General features: G+C 34.8%; 1 protein-coding gene across 2 annotated transcripts in view; it reads left to right on the top strand.

The window, feature by feature from the left end:
* The window catches only part of AGXT2 (alanine--glyoxylate aminotransferase 2), a 46,676-nt gene extending 31,138 nt beyond the window's left edge, over nt 1–15,538 (top strand). Inside the window, exons 8-14 of one of the 2 annotated variants that reach the window (XM_023496142.2) lie at nt 1,637–1,737; nt 2,326–2,418; nt 5,622–5,754; nt 6,966–7,006; nt 10,307–10,456; nt 13,952–14,050; nt 15,124–15,538. In XM_023496142.2, coding sequence (XP_023351910.1) covers nt 1,637–1,737; nt 2,326–2,418; nt 5,622–5,754; nt 6,966–7,006; nt 10,307–10,456; nt 13,952–14,050; nt 15,124–15,240 — 734 coding nt within the window. In that variant the 3' untranslated portion in view covers nt 15,241–15,538. Of the gene's footprint in view, nt 1–1,636; nt 1,738–2,325; nt 2,419–5,621; nt 5,755–6,914; nt 7,007–10,306; nt 10,457–13,951; nt 14,051–15,123 lie in introns of both variants that reach the window. The other variant, XM_012541454.3, reaches the window with a different exon arrangement.
* The last annotated feature ends 6,853 nt before the right edge of the window (nt 15,539–22,391 follow it).

Raw genomic sequence — 22,391 nt, 5'->3', positions numbered from 1 at the left:
CTATGGTAGCATCAAAAAGAATATATATTATGCAGAAGGTAAAATTTGAGTTGAATCTTGAGGAAGCCAAAGAAACTAGAAGGTAGAGGTGAGGAAGAAGAATATTTCAGGCATGGAGGGCAGACAGTGAAAACATATAGAGTCAAAGACAGCAAGGGAAAACAAGAAAGTTAGTATTATTGAACTATAAAACATGCATGAAGGACAGTAAAATGTAAGAAGACTTGAAAGAAAAGGAGTCAGGTGGTAAAGATTTTTAAAAATCAAGCAGAATGGGGCAGCTGGACCTGAGTTTAAATCTCAGACACTTAATACTTCCTGACTGTGTGACCTTAGGCAAGTCATTTAACCCCAATTGCTTCAGCAAAACAACCAAAAAAAATCAAGCAGAAGATTTTATAGTTGATCCTGTAGTTCAAAGAGAACCATTGAAGTTTATTGAGTGGTAGAATGATATGCTCAGACTTGTGTTTAGAAAGATCCCTTTGCCAGATAAATGTGGGATGGATTAGATTAGGGAGAGACAAAAGTCAAGGATACCACCTCGCTGACTATTGTAATAATTCAGGTGTGAGGGCATGAGGGCCTGTTCTAGGGTAGTGGCTATGTGAGTGAAAAAAAAATGATCATGAGAGATGCTGTGAAAATAGAAACCTTGGTGACAAATTGAATGAGATTAAGTCGGGCATCCTAGATTACATCTACATAGTAAGCATTGTTGAGTGGAAAAAAAAACGGTAGTGATCTCTATAGTAATAAAGAAGTTCAGAAGAAGAAAGGAAAAAGTTCTGTTTTAGACATGTTGTGTTTTTGATGTCTGGGGAAGTGGCTTTACAAATTATGGCATATGATGCAATGGAATGGTTTTATACTGTAAGAAATTGTGAAAAGGACAGATTCCAAGAAATCTAGGAACACTTGTATTAACTGATAAGAGAATATAACTTGTATGAAAGATAACAGAATATAATTCATTTATATTACTACAGTAAAACAAAGGAAAATAGCTTTGCATCACCTAAGAATATGTAGTACACTCTTAACAACTACTCATTGATTTATAACTTTGATCATTTACAATAACTTATCAAAACTCCAAGACTAATTATGAAGCTTGTGTCAGAGAAAAGGTAAGTTGTAGATAAAGAATGAGACATATATTTTCATATATGGCCAATGCGTGAACTTATTTTGCTTGAATATATTTAATAAATTGGAGGGCTTATACTGTGGAGAGAGGGTGATTGGAAACACTGTGAAATGGTAGATGTATGATATAAAAAAAAAAGAAAAGAAATGAAAGAACATCAATGAACTATTAAAAATATACATAAAAAGAAGAAGGAATTTCAGAAGGTAACTAACAAGCTATAGAGAGTTGGTATTATGTTAAATTAAGCATATGCTTTTCAAAAGCAAACTGTATATAATAGAGACATATACATTTCCATGTGCAATTCTCTTTTTCTATTCTTTATCTATGAACATATTGAGGTTTATTGAAACTTTTTAAGTTGATAATTTTTTTTAAAAGATTATATGTTATAGGCAAGTTGCTACACCAAGTAAACCAGAGATCCTGTCGTTTCTTGAACATTATTCTCTCATACAAAATATTTCTGTCTTCCCCATGCAGGCTGCTGCAAGGCCAAAGACCAATACATTGAGGAGTTCAAAAATACTCTGCACACTGTAGTAGCCAAAGAAATTGCAGGCTTTTTTGCAGAGCCCATTCAGGTGAGTATTTCTGGTCATGATAGACCTTTATTGGACTGAATTAAAAAACAAATTACCTTAGTCCTTTTGCAGAAAACCCAAGCAGATTGACAAATGATGCCTACCAAACCTCTCTTCCTAAATCTATATGATGACACATTCTCCTTGAAAAAGTATATGATCATATTTATACAAAGGATATTCCATGTTTAAATAGCCCTTTTCCCTGAGTTTAGACAGGAACAAACCTGGACAATTCCTGAATGATGGATAGATGTTATTTTAAAAGTTCTCTGTAGAAGAATCTACTTAGGTTGGTCACTTAAGGAGGTTCACTTGTCATTAGATTCTTTCTTGGTCTTCTGGGCCTTGTTTCTTTAAGTCTATGTTCTCTTTTCTTACCTGAGAAATGAGAAATTCTACTCACTCTCACATCTATAAACACTTTGATTCTGAAGGATGTCTCACACAGAGTCTATCGCAGATATATTTCTTTTAAATTTTTGCTATTATTTCTCCTCAAAACTACACCATAAATTTGTGCAGGAACTTATGTATTCAAAATTCTTGCTCATCTCCTAAACAATTCCTTCATTTGGCCTCCTGCAGGGTGTCAATGGAGTGGTTCAGTACCCCAAGGGATTTCTGAAAGAAGCCTTCCAGATGGTTAGAGAGAGGGGAGGTGTGTGCATTGCCGATGAAGTAAGTATCCAGGCAAAGGGCTCAGTATCCCTTAGAAATACTAAAATCAAGACTTATATGAAAGAAGGGAAATGTCTAGCAAGAATTGTAAAACTTGACTCTATTGAGTCAATCTAATGAGATTGGCGTTTTTGGTTGGTTTATTTCTGCCTAGTTAGACTTGATGCATCCAAATGAGGTCTGTCTTGCAAAATAATCACCTTAAAATCATGGACCCACTATAGCACTACTGCCATTGATATTTGATATTGATATGGGCAGTTAAGCTACCATAGGGCACATATCACAGGTGTGGAATCAGAAAGACTTGTCTTCCTAAATTCAAATCCTGCTTCAGATATTTACTGGCTGTGTGATGATGGACAAGTCACTTAACCCCATTTGCTTCAGTTTTCTCACCTATAAAATGGATTGGGGAAAGAAATTAAAAGCCACTCCAGTATCTTTGTCCAGTGGGGTCATGAAAAGTCAGACATAAATGAAAACAATTGAACAACAGAGCATGTTATTTTGCAAAACTTTGGGGATTAGACAGCTCCTCCCTACAGGAAGAATGGCCTCCATTCATTTCAGACTTAATTGACAACTAAAGTGAATGAGTCTCCTCTACTGAAATATCATCTGGCTAAATATTAGACTATCATCTCATCCTTGAATTACCTTTGCAAATTGAGTAGGCTCTAGATTATCTCTTTAATGGAATCCAAGATGTACTTAGCATATAAAAATTTAGTACATATATATATATATATATATATATATATATATATTTGCTGAGGCAATTGGGGTTAAATGACTTGCCCAGGGTCACACAGCTAAGCAGTATTAAATGTCTGAAGTCAGATTTGAACTCAGGTCCTCCTAACTTCAGGACTGGTTCTCTATCCACTGCACCACTTAGCTGCCCTCCAGGACACAGTTTTATTCCTGCACCAGCTTCTCACTCCCACCCTTTCATCAACCCCATTCTGTGTCCTGCTTACTGGTTTTTTTCATGGCAAAATCAGGTAGCATAGCATTGTAGGATCTGCTTAACCAGTTTAATTAAGGAGGCAAATCTGATACTTAAAGCCAAATGATGTCAATCTAGCAATTTTTAGCCCCAATGATGACAAACTATTTGATATACTTGGTCAACATACAAAAACCTCTCTTGATTTGCAGTAGAAATATCAGCATGATTTATTGTTTTAAATTGGGGAGAAGAGAGGAAGTGAGGGATCGCTAAGACCTTTGGGGGCTCTAAAATTCCACAATTTTTCATTAAAATTTTGCTTCTAAAGTAATTGAAAAGAGGTTGTTCTCAAGTAATCTTTTGATATTCAGGAAGTATACTTTAATTCCTTCCTTCACCCTTCCACCTTCATCAGTTTTAAAGGACTAAAGAGTTTAAGTTATTTGCTTAACTTTATAAAGCTTCCTAAGATAAAAGAGTAAGAATTAGAACCCAAATGTCCTAACTTCTGGTCCAATGTGCTTACCATCCTAATTATTCTTTTCTATTCATAAGACAGTTTGTTCAATGGAGTCCCTAGGTAGTCAGCAAGCTTTATATTAATCACCTACTATGTACCAGACACTGTGCTAAGTGTTATAGATGCAAAACAAGTTAAAAACAGTTGAATGGGGGAGAGAACTCATAAATAACAATGTTTCTCAGAACAAGATTTTCAGAAGATAAATGGTAGGTAATCTCAGAAAGAAAGCACTAACAGTGAAGGAACGAGGAAAAGGAATTCCAACAAAAAAGAAGACAGCAAAAGAAAAAGAAAAAAGAGGAGATTATACATGACCAGTTTGCAAAAGTAAGCATTCTAAAACACTACTATTCCATGTTAACACTCCCATTTGTGAGTTTCTGCTGTAGCATCTCTGAAGAGCACACATCACCTCTTTTCCTTTTTCCCACCAAACTTATCTCCTCCCTCAAAAGGTAATGATAGTCCTGGAGTTCCTCCACCTCAAAACTATGGTACTTGTGTCACTTAATGTGCAACTTAAAATTACATTAAAACTTTTGGAACAAATATATATGAATAAAAGTGACAATCTCTGTACTAAGGTAAACTTCAGCCCATTCTCTGTCTGAATTATCCCATCTTGCACATGAGTGGAATACAAATTAATAAGATTTTCCTATACATGATTCATAAACTCAAAAGAGTTCTGATTGAAACTTTTTTTTCAAAAATCTTGGGTACACTCTGATATGATTCCTCATTCCCCTCAAGCTACGTAGCTTCCAACTATATTCAGTCATCCTAAGTAGTGCAGTATGACAAATAGTTATACCCCAGAAAACACTGGCTTTGAAGGGAAATGACTAGAGGTCATTCCATTTGCCATCTATATCTTTAGCCAAATCTTTTTTTTTCCTCAATGTATTTTTTTTCCAAATACATGTAAAGATAGTTTTCAACATTCATTTCTGTAAGACTTTGCCAAATTTTTCTTTCTCCCTCCATAACATGCCCCAAGACAGCAAGCAATCTCATATGAGTTAAACCTGTGCAATCCTTTTAAATACATTTCCATATTTGTCATCTTATACAAGAAAAGTCAGACCAAAAGGGGAAAAAAACACAGAAAAGAAAAAGCAAACAAACAAAAAAATGATGGAAATGTGTTTCAATCCACATTCGGTCTGCATAGCTCTCTCTCTGTTTGTGGATCGCATTCTCCATCTTTGGCCAAATCCTTTAATCACTCTGGGTTTCATCTTCTTCATCTATAAAATGTGACAGTTGGATCTGTTGGTCTCTATCTAGTAAGCTCCCAGCTCTAAATCTAATCATCTATTACATGAAGCCTTTCCTTATCTACACACTCAATAATAATTTTGCCTTTCTGAAATTACTTTTTAAAAAATGTGTGCACATATTGACTCCCCAGAAAAATGTAAGCATCTTAAGGGAAGAAACGACTTAATTTTATTTTTGTGTATTCAGCATTTACCACTGTGCCATATATATAGTAGGTGCTTATTAAATACTCATTAAACTAAATTAAATAGGAGTGAATTCAACATCTAAATTTATAAACAATGCCAAATAAATGTTGTCATTATTGTTGTTGTTGTTGATGATGATTATAATGATGATGATATGATAATATCATACCCACATTTAAAAGTGAATTTGGAAGAAATAACATTCTTAAAAAAAAAAAAAAAAAAGCCTGATTACCAGATTTATCTTCACCAGGTGCAGACAGGATTTGGCAGGCTGGGCACTCATTTCTGGGGATTCCAAAGTCATGGAATCCTCCCTGATATTGTCACCATGGCCAAGGGGATAGCAAATGGCTTCCCCATGTCAGCAGTTGTAACTACTCCAGGTAAAGCCAATGTTCAGTTTGCTTCTGTTGTACAGGATCATTATCCTAAAAGATGCATATATTTTGCTTTTAACCAATGAAATATTATTGTGATCAGCACAACACAAATGGACTAGTGGCAATTGAAAATAAGGAGTAGGGATTACTGATAATTCAACAAAACCATTTAATCTCTCTCTCTCTCTCTCTCTCTCTCTCTCTCTCCATATATATGTGTGTGTGTGTGTGTGTGTGTGTGTATGTGTGTATTATATATATCTTAAAACAATATGTTACCATGAAAAATATTGTTGTATAACCAACCCTAGTTTCTGTTTTCTGTGATCTAACTCTCTGAAACATGTCATTAGTTTCTAGCTACTCAATCTAATTTAAAGTTCACAAAGCTCCAGTAATTGTGCCAGGACCTTATGTTTTCTCATGATTTCAAGCTTAAATGCACTCTTGATTAATCTTAGGAGGAGGGGAACATCCCAGTTACTGAAGTTTCTAGCTTCCTGAGAGTTCTCTACAAAACATTACAGTTATGTTTTAGGGTCTCAATCGTGGACATCTTTTCCAAGGAAGAAGGGCTGGTATAATAGACTTGTTAAATCAAGGATTTAGTTCATCAGTCTTTTCCTACTCAACCAATGTTGTGATCTGTAGGATTAGGAGCAACACAGAAACATGACATCAAACATGCAGAAACCCTAGAGAATACATGGACCACTGGTTATCTTGAAACATTTTTCTCCAAAGGTCCTTGTACAATGGATATTGTAGCTCTAATAAATGTAATACATTGGCCTGAATCTGACTGACTCCAAGGATTACCCTGGAAATTCATTTATATAAATTATCTTATATACTATGTGTTTCTTTCTCTTATGTGTTGAATGGAAGAATTAGGGATAATAGGCACACTGTATTCCTTTAGATAGACCTTGGGGAAAAGGGAAACAGGAAGAAAAAAATGCCAGTTTCTTTCTCCATGTCTCTTTCTTACAATGTCAGGTAAGAACTATCACATTGTCAGCTATTATATGAGAAAAGAGAAAAGATGCATAATATTAGTATCAGCATGAAGAGAAAGATGGTCCAGATTGCATGATGAGAGGCTGGAAGAAAATGGAGGGACTTATATTCTGTGCATTAGACTTTTATTTATTTTCCTCTAGAGATCGCCGATGCCTTTACTAAACACTTGAATCACTTCAACACATTTGCAGGAAACCCCTTAGCTGGTGTAATTGGATCTGCTGTACTTGATGTAAGTATGACTGATTTTTTCATGCAAAAAAGTGGAAAACACCAAAAATAAAAATCAGAACTAGAGGTAGGCAAGCTAAAGCTATCTAGAATATAATATATATGGGGAGTCACTAAGGTAATAAGCATTTATTAAGGTTTACTATTGCCAGGTACTATGCTAAGTATTGGAAATATAGGTTGAACTTCCACTGCCCGCAAGAAGGTTCTATTTTAATGGAGAACACATATACACATATTATATACATATATAAATAGTATATATATTCAAATATGTGTATATATTGCTTTTTATCCATCGTTCTCAAAAAGAACCATGACATCAGGGATGTGATGATGCATGACATGTAAGTGAATTGCATTTAACTAAGGGAGGACTGTCAAAGTCACTTGCCTCCCTTTACCCTTCAAAGCCATCTGGGTCCAGATATACATCAGGATAGTGGAGATGGCCCTGGATGCAATGGGAGATCTTAGCCAGTAAACCTCAGGATATCTTGAAAACCCAAAAGAAGGAAAGAAAAGGAAAGAGGAAGAAGAGAAGGGAAGGAGGGAGGGAAAGAGGGGCAACTAGAGGGAAAGAGGAAGGAAGGAAAGAATAAAGGAATAAAAGTTTCCCACCTAACCAGTTCCATTTGGATCCCCAATGAGGCAGCTTAGATGTATATATAAAAATATCCATGTATACATAGGTATTTATATAGAGAGATATGTTTGTGTATGTATTATGTATACATAATATATGCAAAATTAATAACAGGAGGTTATGAAGAGAACACCAGAAATTAGGAGATTAGGAAAAGCTTCCTATAGAAAGTAACACTTGAATCAAGTATTTTACTTTTTCCAATTATACTTAACGAGAATTTTAAACATTCATTTTTAATAAAATTTTGAATTCCAAATTTTTTCTTTTCCCTATGACAGTAATATCAGATTATATATGTGTAATCATATAAAACATATTTCTATATTAGTCATGTTGTAAAAGAATAGATTAAAAGAAAAAACATGAAAAAATTAAGTAAAAAAGTATATTTCAATTTGCATTCAGATTCCATCAGTTCTTTCTCTGAATATGGATAACATTTTGCATCATAAATCATTTGTAATTGTCTTAGATATTGCATTGCTGAGAAGAGCTAAATCATTCATAGTTGATCATCACACAGTGTTTAATTGAATCTTGAAGGAAACCTGAGATCCTAAGAGGTAAAGCTGAAAAAAAAAAAGTACCTTCTAGACATTGGAGACAACCTTCACCTAAGCACAAAAATGGGAAATGAGATTTCATATGAGTAAAACTGAGTCTACCAATATGGCTGGATCATAGAGTGAGGGTTGGGAGGAGAGTATAAAAAGATTGGAAAAATAAAAAGAGAAGAACTCCAAATATAACAGGATCTTATATTTTATGCTTGAGGCAAAAGGGAGACACTAGAATTTGTAGAGCAGGGAGTTAGCTAATCACACTTCGCTTCAGCAAAATGACTAGGGTGGCTGTGTGAAGACTGGATTTAAGTGGGATGATGCTTCAGAGAGAAAGACCAAAATAGGAAGCTATTGTGATAATGCAAGTGAAAAATGATGAAGACTTGAACTGAGGTGATAGCTGTGTTAGTAGAGAGGAGGTGACATATGCAAGTAACATTTTGCTGGATTGGTGGGTTTGAACCTGTGATTTCATCATTGTGGGAAAAGCTTATAGCTGTGACTTCCCACCAGTGCAGATGCAATGTATCTATGACTTGCACACTTCTAAAGTTGTCTGGGAAGCTGAGATATTAAGCAGATTTTTCAGGATTCTACAGCCAGTTCACAACCAGCACAGGGCTTGAGACAAGGTCTTTCTGGGTTTAAGTTTGGACCTTTATACCCTATAGCACAAACATTTTTAGGGCCAGAAAATTCCACCCTTCATGGAAACAACCATATTTCTTGTGGCTCAGTTCTCAAGTATTATAATAAAGATGTGAAGATTCTAAAGAATATTAAAGCATGGAGACAAAAATTTTTTAACTAAGGAATTGTCTTGTCCCAGATTTTGTCAAAAACAACATTCATGAATCTTCTTTCACAATACATTCACATTTTGACATACTTCACTAAGTTATAGCAAGGCTGTCAGTGCTGATCAGTCAAGTCTTTGTGACTCCATGAGGGGTTTTCTTGGCAAAGATACTGAAGTGATTTGCCATTTACTTCTTCAGAGTAATAAAGCAAGTAAAGGTTAAGTGACTTTCCCAAAATTACACAGTTAGTAAATATCTGAGGCCACATTTGATCTCAGGTCTTTGCTGATTCTAGGTCCAGTGCTCTCTCCTCTGAATCATCCAGGGAGGATAGTGATTTGTAAACCATAAAGCTCTACTAAAATAGAATCATCATCATCAATAATAATAATATTACTATTATTACTATCATATGATTCACATTGCTGCCTTTAAAAATATTAAGATAAAAAGTTTGGTATATAATGATGAATGGAAACTGTATAAATGGTTGCAATATGTCATTCTATCAGTCCTTGGAAAATCCACTTTGGAGACCTAAACATTGGAAAATGCTGTCCTAACCAAAGACTATGCTCAAATAATCCAGACACTCAGACAGTAGATGGCACAATAAGCCATCTCTGCTAGCCTGCTGAAGTTTCATTGGTGGTTTGCTAACCATATTCTCAATTTTTCACTTTTTTAGCTTTGTTCATTTTGCTGCCTCTCCTCCATGTTTTAACTTTGTTGCCTTATATGGAGGCAGATGACTGACAGGCAGATAACTGACATGTTACAGTAGTATAGTTCGGCATGATCCAACATGAAATTTAGGAAAATTACTTTGTCATGAATGATGGATTAGAGTAGGGTGAGGCTTTAGGCAAGAATGAATAGAAAGCTATTGGAATAGTCTAGGAAAGAGAGGATGAGGGCCTGAACTAAGATGGTTACTGTGTGAATGACAAAGAGGTGACTATTTGTATGCTGATGACTGACAAAGCACTCCATCTCTCAGAGTCTCAGATTTCCATATATAAAATATAAAAAGATAATAAAAAAATCTACCTCATAGTGGAGCTCCAATGAGCTAGCACATGTAACCATGTGACAAACATTGTGCTAAGAAAAATAAGACAGTCTCTATTCTCAAGGAGTACCCATTCTAATGAGGGAGACAACATGTATAAAGTCATGGACCCAAGAAGAAATACCTAGTGAGTATATATACTTTTCTAATCCTTTCAGTTAGTTTCTGTATCTTTTTTCTTCAGTGCTCTGTGATATTTTTTTTTTTCCTTCACCAGGCAATTAAAGAAGATGGCCTACAGGAAAACAGCCAAGAAACCGGTTCTTATATGTTATTGAAGTTGGCTAAGCTACGGGATGAATTTGAGATAGTTGGAGATGTCCGTGGGAAGGGCCTCATGATGGGAATAGAAATGGTACAAGATCAGGTGGGTGCTGAAAGTTTCTTCTCCTCATAGCCACAGCAGCTGAAAGTCCCAGATGGAAATTTTCTCCACGATCCCAAATCCAATTTTCTCCATGAGAGAGCATTCAAGGACAACAAAATTCAGTGAAATCCATTAGAGTTAACCAGGCTGAGTGTGAGAAACAAACAAAACTCTAGCAGATGACACCAGAATCCCATAGGGCTCAGCGAGAGAACACTAAGAGAGAACATGAGATCATTCTCATTGTGAGAGGTGAAAAGTGGCATCTAAGATATTCAAGTGGAAGGATGGGGAGCAAGAACTCTGCAGGGAGACAGAAGCTATCTAAAATACAGATTGGGGGTGGGGGGAGTAATTGATTTTTTCTTCCAATTTCCTTCATGTCTAATTCATGCAGTTCACTGTTTCAGACCCTTGTCATTTCTTAGAATTGAAACATTTTAGAGCTGAATTCATCATATATTCTCTCCAAATCAGTTCCTACTTCCCTATTTTATTAATAGCATCCATTTTGTCCCGCTCACCTAAAGGTAAAAACTTGACTTCATCTTATAATTTCACTCTCTTCCCCAATATCCAATCAATCACCCATCTCTTATAATACTTCCTTTTCCCTTTGCAATATCTCCTATATTGATCTCTTTCTTTCCATTTCCACTGTCATTAATTATTCAACTTCCCTCCCAGGCTCTAGATCCCACCTTTGATATATGCTCACCTCCATGGGCCTCACTTTGCTCACTTGTAAAATGAAAGGTTGGACTGAGTCATTTGTTATGTTCCTTTTATTTCAACAGCTACAATTATTATCATAGCTTCCTGCCTAGAGTTTCTACTTTATGTCTCTCCCCATGTCAGACCATCTGAATTATAGAATCAGAGCCATTTTCCTAAAACATTACTTTTAGCATGTCATTTACCTTCCTGAAACTCTTCAATGATTTTCCTTTTTTTATTTAGATATTTTTCTTTTTGGTCAAGCTAATTGTTATTTCATCAAGAGAGAGATTTCTTTCCTCATATGTAAATTTTCTTCAACTACACAACTGAATGAGTAACTTCTCCATATCTTAAAGTCTTAGAAAGTTGCCAGTGATGGTAAGGGATTAAATGATTTCCCTGTAATCAATAAATTAGAGATTTGGAGTCAAAAGACTTGACTTGGATTTCTAGCTCTGCTACTATTAGCTCTGCAATCCCATATCTTATTCCATAAATTCAATGGGGAACTCCTTGAGGTCAGACACCAGGAATGATAGGGACAAGAGGAAGCAAAATTAAGACAACATGAGGATTCCCTAGTGTCTGAAGAAAGATATGAGGCAATGCATAACAGGGGAAAGAGTTATTACAGGATCTGGGTACATATTCTGGTCCTGCCATTTACTAGTTCAGTACTAGCCAAAGTAAGTCACCTGACATCTCTGGGCCTCAGGTTCTTCATCTGTGAAATAAGGTAGATGAAATTATTTCTAAGAGCGCTTTCATGTCTCAATCCTTTAAGACAAACTTAGGTCACAAATCAGGGACTATGTTTTATACTTTTTTTTCTCTTTCTTCCATATAGTGCTTTAAAAATAGTAGGTCTTCAATAAGTATGTAGTTAATTAAATAAATTTTAGAGTCATAATGAGAGATGAAAGATGGGATGAGATAGAAGTAGTCACTCAGGATTCAGAAGTTTTAAGGTTTACAAAAAGGTTTTATAGTTTACAGGCATCTTATACATATTATCTAATTTGATCCTTACAGTAGCCCTGTGAGACATTATAAACAGGCATTATAAACATTATCTCTATTTTGCAGATGAGACTCAGAGAAATGAAGTGAATTTTATAGGATCAAATACCTAACTAATGTGAATTTTGTTCATTTGTAGAAAAATAACAATATTTACGCAACCTACAGGATTATCTTAAGGAAATCAATTTAAAAGTAAAAGGCTTATACAAAAATGAATTGTTAAGAATTTGAAATACAATAATTTGAGAAATGGCAAAACAAATTGTGATGTATAAATATAATACAATGTTACTATGCCATAATAACTAATTTATATGAAGGATTCAGAAAAAGCATTGGAAGTTTTTAAATGAACTAATTATGTGAGGTAAACAGAAGCCAGTAAGCAATATATGCAATGACGACAACAATGTAAATGGAAAGAATAGGAAAAAAAACTAAATTCTGTGTAATTGCAATGATCAATCTTGGTCCAAGAAAAGAGATGGGAAAATGTACCTTCATTCTTTGAAGAGGTTGTGGACTCTGAGTGTATAAAATAGCATACATTTCCAAATTGCATAAAATCATTGATTGGTTTTATTGAAAGTGCTTCCTCCCAATTTCATATTTTTTCTTTTTTTACAAAGGATAGTACTCTGGATAGGGCATTAAGATGAACATAACCAGAAACAAAAGATACAAATAAAAATTTTTAAATTATGTTGGAAAGGAAAGAAAAATTTAATTTCTCATACTATTTTATAGTAGATGAAGAGATGTGGGCTGAATTTTACTACCATTCTATCAGAAGGGTAAGCCTTCATTGAGTATACTTTTGAACTAGGAATCTGACCTCTGAACCTTGCAGCATTTTAAAAAAATATTTTGATCATGGCTAAAGTTATGGATGATATGCTTGTTGAATTTGCATATGATATAGAGCTGGGAAGTAAATCTAATTAGAAGATAAGAACTGTATGCTCTAGACAGTCTAGAATAGTCAGATGAATCCAATAAAATAAATTTGTCGACCTCCACTTGGGTTCAAAAAAATCAACTTCACTAGCACAAGATGGGAAAACCCTGGCTAGAAAAAAAAAGTTCATCTAAAAAAGATCTGGGATTTTTTAGCAAATTGCAATCTCATTACAAATCAAAAAAGTCAGTATCTTCTTCTTAGATGGCATGAAGAGGCGCCCAAGGTCTAGAATGAGGGAAACTGGTGCAATGTACCTTACCCAGACCACATTGTAAACACTGTGTTCTATTCTGGGTCTCACACTTTGTTTAAAAAAAACATTGATGAGCTAGAAAGTTTCCAAAAGAGGAATAACCAAGAGAGTAAATGGGCTAGAATTCTTGCTTCTATGAGGTTCAAAAATTTGCAGATATTTAGTATGAAGAATGAAAGATTCAGGGGAGACAAAATAGCTTCCTAGATGTATTGAAAAGGGTGTTGTGCAGAAGGATTCAGAATATTTTATTTGGCTCTAGATTCACTGCAAGTTTCAGTAAAAAAAAGAATTTAGGTTCAATGTAAAGAAAAACTCTTAATAATTAGAGCTGTCCAAAAATAAAAGGGACTGCCTTTCCCCAAGTGAAGACCAGATGAGTATTTGTATTGTGAAGAGGACTCCTATTCAGTCTGTCTGGAGTCTCTTCCAATTGTGTCAATTGTATTTTCTTTAAAATTATGGTATCTTGAAAAAAAAATTGTGGGGTTTTTTATAAATTAATCTATTTTTTTAAATAAATCAAATCTATTTACAGGACAGCCGCCAGCCTCTTTCTCTAAAAGAAGTAAATCTAATTCATGAAGACTGTAAAGACATGGGGCTTATTGTTGGTAGAGGTGGACTTTTTAATCAGGTATGAAAAAAATCTGAGCTATTCTTATTGAAATAAACAAGTGTCCAACTACTTGAAATCTAACCAAATTTTCTAATGACAATCCCTTCTTTGCTGTGAAAGAGTATACTAAATGACCTGCTCCCATACTATATATTTTCATAATCAAAAACAAGGCTTAACAATACTAATTATCTTATCATATTGTTGGGTCAGTAACCATTCACTTCTGGTTAAAAGGCAGTGAACTTTTCCTCCAACTATGGATTTCTGGGTAAAAGTGAATTGACTTTTCTTCAGGAAAGTGCTTTTTCGAGTAAGGAAAACCTTCTGCCCCCCCCCCCATCAACATATTCAAACAACCATCCAAAGAAACAACTAAAATTATTATGTATAGACTTAGGCTAAAATTCTAATAGTGCACAAATAATAAATACTTAGTGACTTGATATAAATTATAGTCAGAACAATTATTACTATTCTTACTCCTAATTTTGCTTATCCCTATTATCCTTATCCACTCACCAATGTGATCAGAGGTAATAATTACAATTAAATAGCATTTATTATATAAGAAATGACTTTGAGAAAGTATATTCTCATATAGCAAATGGTTTCTAGAAAGGAAGAAAAACAAAGCTGAACTCTAGAATTCAGAGGACCCTTTGCCTGCCCTCCCCAAGACTCCTTCCTCAGAACTTTACAATGCCATTGTCTTGATAATCCAGGATTACATATGCTAGTAAGGTATTCTCTATTCCTCAAGTCCATAGTGCCCAGGAATTTTAAAGGAGTCTATTATACAGGGTAAAGACTAAAAGATGAGAACTACCAATTTCTATAAAAATAATGACATTTTCTTGGAAAGATGTTATTCTTTTTTTGTCCTCGCCATAATAGTTTTATTAGTAAATAAAACAGTTCTAAAATCCTAACGAGAAAAAGACAATATGCAAAGTGAACTATTGAAGATAATGTTACTGCCAGTGAGCCCAATAGAAAATATATTTCTAACTCCCTTTTAATGCTTTTTCATTGAGCCATATTGATTTACATAACAACCAAGAGTTTATTCTTTTCTGTTCTCTCTTCAGACATTTCGAATTGCACCCCCAATGTGCATCACTAAACAGGAGGCTGATTTTGCAGTGGAAGTATTTCATGCTGCATTGAGCAGACATATGGAAAAAAGAGCTAAAGGGGTGGTTTAGAAGAAGAGGAGGAAGAGAAAGAGGAAAAAGAAGATGATGATGATGATAATGATAACTTATAAACCCTCAAAGTCTTGAGACTTTTCCATTCATGTACAAGGATGAACTTGAGTAGCCTTAGTCTCCAAACCACAGATCATACACAAATCTGGAAAGAATAGTTAATCCATTAGAGAATAGACTCAGGATTCAAAGAACTCTTAGTGGGCCGGAACAACGGGTTAAACTGGAAAGGCAACATTTAATAGGAATAAATGTGAACACTTTGCTTTGAACTTTGATATTTGCAAAAATTCAAGACTTCATGGGAATAAGTACTTCCTCCAGTGATGCAAGTGGCAAATCATCCATACTTTTTCATTTGTGATTCTTGTCCATATTTTCCTAAAAATTACTCATTGGGAGTCTATTCCATTACAATAGAGTCCTTCTTCCATTCAATGAAATCCTGAACTTGAATTCAAAAATTCACTAGCATTTAACTCACATAAGTACCTGCTTAATTATTGCTCACCAACTGATGATCTGTGGAAGGATAAAATAATAGTAAAGATCTATCTTAATGGTAATTGAGGTGAAAAAGATTTATGAATTTAAATTAGCAGAAAATTTCATAGGTATCAACAACATGCTCTGTCAGCCAGAAAAGCTAATTCAATCATAGGCTACAGGAATAAACACATGGAGTACTGAATCAGTTATGCAATGAAGCAAGGGTCCTACAGTTCCATGTGGCCTACACCCTGCACTTCTAGTTCTGGGCAGCACAACTTAAAAGAGACACTGAAAAATTATGTGTACAGAGAGAGGTGATCTAGATGATGAAGGGATACATACTACCCACCCTCAGCTCTATCTCTTTGCCCAAGCTATTCCTGCCTGAAATGTTTTGTCCTCTACCCAACTTATTCAAATTCTACCCCAAATCCTACCTTCTCTTCCAGCCTTCTGGACAACTTTCAAGGCATAGTTATCTCTCCTTCCCCTGGGCTCTTGTAATACCTATAGTCGTTAAAGCTCCTTTTGGTACTTAAAATTTGAAGATTGAACAATCTTTCAAAATCATAATTTAAAATGTATGTGTCCCCTAAATACAAGAGCCCCAATAATAAAGAAAATCAAGTTTGTTTCAGTCAGCATAGAGGTACAGAAAGGATAACTGCCATTTGTATATTAAGGTTAACAAATGTTGTCATAAATGCAGGATAAAGACAGAAATGAAGAACAAAGGGTATCTACGCCATGTGGTTCTTTTCAGTCTTGCTCCTAAATTGATTTTGCATGGTGTCATGAGAAATCCCTTTATCAACAACTATACACAGGGTTTTTATCTTTTTTACTATGTGGAGTTTCAGTGTGATTTCAAGAGGGCCCAGTTGAGTGATCTAGGAATCTTATAAAAGTTTAGAGGAATTTTGAAATACAACTCAGATAAAAATTTGAGCTGAGATATGCCGAGCTTCAGAAGAGGGAAAAATCAATCTGAAAACAGACTTTTAAAATGTCTAAATTTGTTAATTTAGCTAGATGTAACTAGAGTCACGCAATTTCATGCAAGGTTTGCGTTACAAGAGTTAAGTATGGCTATAGTAGCTAAAAACCTGCAAATGGTAGCAACAATAATAACAGAAAGAGGAATAGAAAAGAAAGAACCACATCAGAGTACTCCAGCTCACCAGAAAAAGTCAACCAATGGCATTACCAAAGGTCCCATGCATCCATGAATTTATATCACAATTTTTTAAATATATTTTTATAATTTTATTTCAGTGTCATTGGTTTCTTTTGCAATCCTATGCATTTTATTGCATGCATTTAAAACATTATTTGAGAAGAAATCCATAGGTTTCACTAGGTTACCAAAGGGGTCCATGATGTTAATATATATATATGTATTTTTTTAAAAGAAACCCTGCTCTAGAGCATATACTCTCGAGCATTTGCCACAGAAACATATGTGCCCCATTGTCTATATTTTCTTGTCACATATGTTCCATGAATGTGTTCTCTCTACCACTAGTAATGTGATAATTTATGAAAGAGAATATCCTTGGTCATATGGAAAAACTCTTGTAACTTATTTTTGTGCTTAATTAAATGCATTCTACTTTGAACTGTGTTCTCACTCTTTCCATAATGTCAAGAATGAAATTTTTCAATGGCCAAGAAATCACATTCTTACCAAATCCATTTTATTTTCTTTCTCGAAATAAAACTAATGAATACCAAGCTATCAGAGTGAAAGTTCAAACTTTAAATTGGACAACTGTTTTCATACAAGGAATAGAATGAGAATTTCAATGGGATTTAAATACAGCATTGAATTATTATTCTTAAAAGCCAATGGACTACAAACTAATGAAATCTGTAATAATGTTTTCATATTAAACCTGTGATGATATTATAATCATTGCAACAATAACAAAATAAATATGATTATTATGACTTATTGTTTGTTCCTTGAAAGAAAAAATGTTGGAGTGAAGGTGAGAAAGGAAAAGAAAGAATTAAGGTCACTAAGAAGGGACTAATTTTTTTAACACTCTGTCCTGTAGAGATGCAATTATTACTACATGACATTATACTATATTATGCTATAATAATGCCTGTTTTCTCCGTACCATTAGTATAACTTATAGGAATATAATTTATATTGATGTAGTAATACTAGCTGACACTCTGACAATATAATTAATAATAGCTATCATTTTTCCTTGGTCAAATCTGAACAGCTAATACAAAGAGAAGATGTGCTCCTGTTTGTTATGGAAAAGATCATCTTCTAGTACTCCTTGTAATTTTTAGTCCTCTGTTAACATCAGCCTAGGAAGAAAAAAAAAAGTAAATGAAGAAACCTTATATCCTAGAGAGCTTAATTGTTCATTTTTCTTTCCTTCTCTCTTCCCTCTCACTTTGTCAATCAAGAAAAACAGCAAGAACAAGAGATATAACTAATGTGCCATTGTTATTGTGATTTTACAACACTAGAGAGTTAATGATGAAATCTTGTATGCCATTCTCAAAGGATGCAAATGAAATGCTCTTTAAAATGTGGAAAGGGAACAAATTTTAATTCTGGAAAATTAGAGTGTTTATTCATCGTCAATTCTGGTTGCAGACTGGTCCATCAGAGAAGGACAGCAGTTTTAGTTCTCTAAAATTCAGGAGATAATATAATCCCCAGAATAATATATACATATATATATATAGCTCAAATTTTTATTGGATTTATAAATCCAATAAAAATTTAATTTGTAAAACTCAAGAAAACTTTACTGTATTGCTCCCCACCCTATCTCACCCCACTCTATTGGCTTAATGAAAATTATGCAACTGGACCTAGTTATGTTGTAGTCAAACTGAAAGCTGTGGTAATTCAAGAGATGCAGAAAGTCACAAAAAGTCATCACAGGTACACAAAGGCTTCTGAGGGCTGCTATTAGTTATTATAGAGATTCAGGTGCAAACTTTGCTCTCTTTCACCATACAAGGAAGGAAAGGGCTACCCTGACCAATGGGAAGTGCTCATACTGACTTTTTGGAATTAGAAATTTACTTCTCCATAAATGTTCCTCCCTTCATCATGTGACCATCCAGGCTTCCAATGTCATTATCATTCTTCCTATGTTCTATGGCTATAAAATTTCTCATTTCTCTTTCTGAAATCCTCATGGTTCAGCCATCTAAGTCTCCATCTCCAGCTACTTTCTCCTACCCCTTCCTGATCTTGAGTCTGCTCTGTTCTTCCCCTTCACTAAAGCCTCTAGAATCCCTCTCTTCAATCCCCAATTACTTACAAGCATCTCCCCCTCTCATTTCTCTTCTCTCATGGTCTTCTGAGACTTGTGACATTTGTTTTCTCTGAAAGACAGCTTATTATTTGCTATCCCCTTCACTCTTAGCTCCAATATGTTGGGCCTAGAGGATTTAGCCCATAATTTTGTCTTCTGTCTCTCCTGGGCCTCCTTTGCTACCATTACTCAGAGATGAGTTGGCTTTGAGATTCACTCTGAAGCAAGGACTTCCTCACTGCAATAGACATAGAAGAACAAGTTGGAGAATATCCCAGGGATTCTCAAGCTCATGTACAAAGAGAGTTCATTCACTCTGTCCTTAGTGGTGGTAAAAGGATGTAGAAAGGCAAATGTGGAAAGAAAGACTTATGGTCATAGGCTTTCATATACTTAGAACAGATCTGGTTAATTAAAGAGAGAGAAGGAAGCCATGTGGACAAAAAAAAGAAACACAAGCTATAAACTTAGTCATACAGACCCCTAGGAAATCTACGCTGATGGAGGCTAAGACTAAAAGAGAGGCTTATCAAGATCAAAAAACCTTGCTGAAGAGTCTTTTTGGCTGTTAATCAACATTTCCTTTTCTATGAAACAAAAAAGGTTCTAGAGTTAAGATTAAAGACTTCAGCTAAGGAAACAATGGCTAAACCATACATTAGAACTGATCAGGAGAGTTTTGCTAATTGCATATTTATGTAGGACTGTATCTCCCATAACAATAACACCTGAAGACAAAGAAGCATTATATTTGCCATACTAAGCATGCCAAGAATTCATATATGATGTTCCTACCTGCTTTTAAATTTTTTTTTATTTTAAACTTAAATACCAAATGGGAGGGGGGACATTGGCACGTTCACAGAAAAGGTTTCAATATAAAACAATAAATTTCCATTTCAAGAAAATCTATATAATACTACATATTGTTTTCAAAGCTGCCCAGATTTTCTTTATTTCCTTATTGATTTTCTTTTGTTCTCTGGTACAAATTTTTTTTTCTCTTCCCCCCACCCTAAAGAAGCCTACAATTAAGCATGGTATGCATATATGTGCATATACATGCATATGTGTATATACACATGCATTGATATCTCTAAACATACACTCATACACATATATGTTAAAATGTATATATACTTATTTCCACCTGTCATTTGTTTCTCTGAAGATGGACCTTCTTTCAAAGGTCTAAGTCTTTACATGTTTTTCTGAATCAAACAGCTCATCATTTCCTACATCACAGAAATATTCCAACCCAATCACATCCTACTATCTGAGAAATTGTCAGCATTACATTTGTGATACTAAGCATGCTAAGAATTCATATATGATGTTCCTACCTGTTTGTTTAAATATTTTTTTTTAAGTTTTAAAAACTTACATACAAACGAGGGGGGAAACATTGCCATGTACACAGCAAAAGTTTCAATACAAAACAATAAATTTCCTCAAAATTTTCCTCAATTTTCTACCTACTTTATATATGTGGATATCAGGATTCTACTTCTCAGAATGCTATATGCCTGGAGGTAGAGGGGTTCTATAACAAGGTCTAATGTGAATTGTACATTTACCTGTAGATATTCCCTCTTCCTTCCTATAGACCACATTTATGATTCATGTGTTAGAATTGGGAGAATACAAAATCCCCGACTACTTCCAGTCACATGGTGAGCCAACACTAAAAGGACTTTTTGTCCTTTTACCTTGGTCCTCTTCAGCCCAGCCATCTACCCATCTCAATCCCTAATAGTACTAAGGGGCTAGAGTGCTGTTCCAATTAAAGAAGAGACAATTTCCATATAAGGTCCTCTTTGATTAGATTCTCCTATAGGGCACTCAGTCACCTAATTCCCTGTAAAATAGTTGAGGAAAAGGTTGTGCTCTTTCTCCTCATTCAATTCCTACCAGAAGTATAGACTCAACTAGTCAAGCTTCTGCCTATATCCTTGGCTGTCTTTTCTCCTTTGTGTTTCCTAAATAAATGACAGAAATTCATTCTTGAGAAGGATATATCTGAGATTGAAGATAACCTTGTAAATTTGAAATATCCAAAGTCCTGAGTGGATATCAACAAAAGAAGCTTCTCTTATCAGGAAAGTCAACAACTGACAAGAGGAGGAGCCCACATCCTTGGTCTTGCTTAACAAATGACATGTACTGGGGACCTGCAAAACCAAGATGAAATGCAAAAAGTCTAATCAGCAGTACTGTGAACAGCTTAATCTACAGATAACTTTAAGCGTCAACCTCCTATTTGGGCAAAAGAAAATAAATAAACATTTCTTAACACTGATGCTCATTTAATTTTCTTATTTCTTAGTACATACTCAGAAGCTTTTTGTATTTTAGCATTTCTTTGATGTGTAGAAAATAAATACATGTCCCATACCTGATTTATATTGTACATCAGATGCTTTTTTTATTCCCTGTTTTGGGGAAATCTTAAATGTGAACCAGCACATCAGCTTTGAATAATTTATCCTCAGGATGCTAGGTAGGGATTTAATGAATTAAAAAGTATGATTTAAAAAAGATTTTTATCCTTTCTTTTAGAAGCCAAGAAATCCCCCTCCCCAGGATTGGCCCTGGTTTGGACAATGTGTCTGGATCTAAAGCAGAGAGGTTCCTTAGGAAAGGAAAGTAGAGAAGTAAATCAGCATCTTGGACGCAGTAGTGTTGGAGTCCAGCTCCAGTGAAAACCGAGAGTGTGGGTACTCAAGGCCAGGCAGAAGATATGCTTTGCAGTCTTCATTTTATTAATCTGAGTGCCAGCTTAATATATCTTTTAGGGTAGTGAAATAATGTTACTAGCAATTTTCAATTGACATCATTATCCTTCCAGAGTTAATGCACATTCCATACTTGGACATTTCAGTATCCACCCCAACCATCAATACCAAGATACTTATTAACACAGAATTGTACATAGCCTAATTGTGATGCTCATTAACCTCAACAGAATTTTAAATATCTGCAATGTTTTATCAATACCCAGGCACTTGTCAAAACAGAGTAATAAATAGCAGAAATGATCATACTCATGCATTTATCTCAAGTATGTCCTTAATTTATTGTCAAAGGATAAATAGAACACTTAAAATGTCTTGTTTCTTCTCTATCAAGAGTATCCTGATTTTTACACAATATATCTTTAAAATTATTAAGGAGATGGTGAGTCTTATGGATGTGGATCCACTGGCCTTCTACACAGTAGTGTTTCCTTACTGGTAAAAAGCAAAGACTCTAGTTGGATAGGACCTCTTATCAGAAGTGAGAGATTTAGAATGTGGTGAAGTAGAAGTGTAAGCAAGCTTGGTGATGTGATCAGAGCAGGGAGATTGAACTGGAAAGTGA

The sequence above is a fragment of the Sarcophilus harrisii genome, chromosome 1, assembly GCF_902635505.1.
Source record: "Sarcophilus harrisii chromosome 1, mSarHar1.11, whole genome shotgun sequence".
In the NCBI taxonomy this organism is placed as follows: Eukaryota; Metazoa; Chordata; class Mammalia; order Dasyuromorphia; family Dasyuridae; genus Sarcophilus; species Sarcophilus harrisii.
The sequence above is the reverse complement of the archived record's forward strand: the minus strand, read 5'-3'. Positions and strand labels throughout refer to the sequence as shown.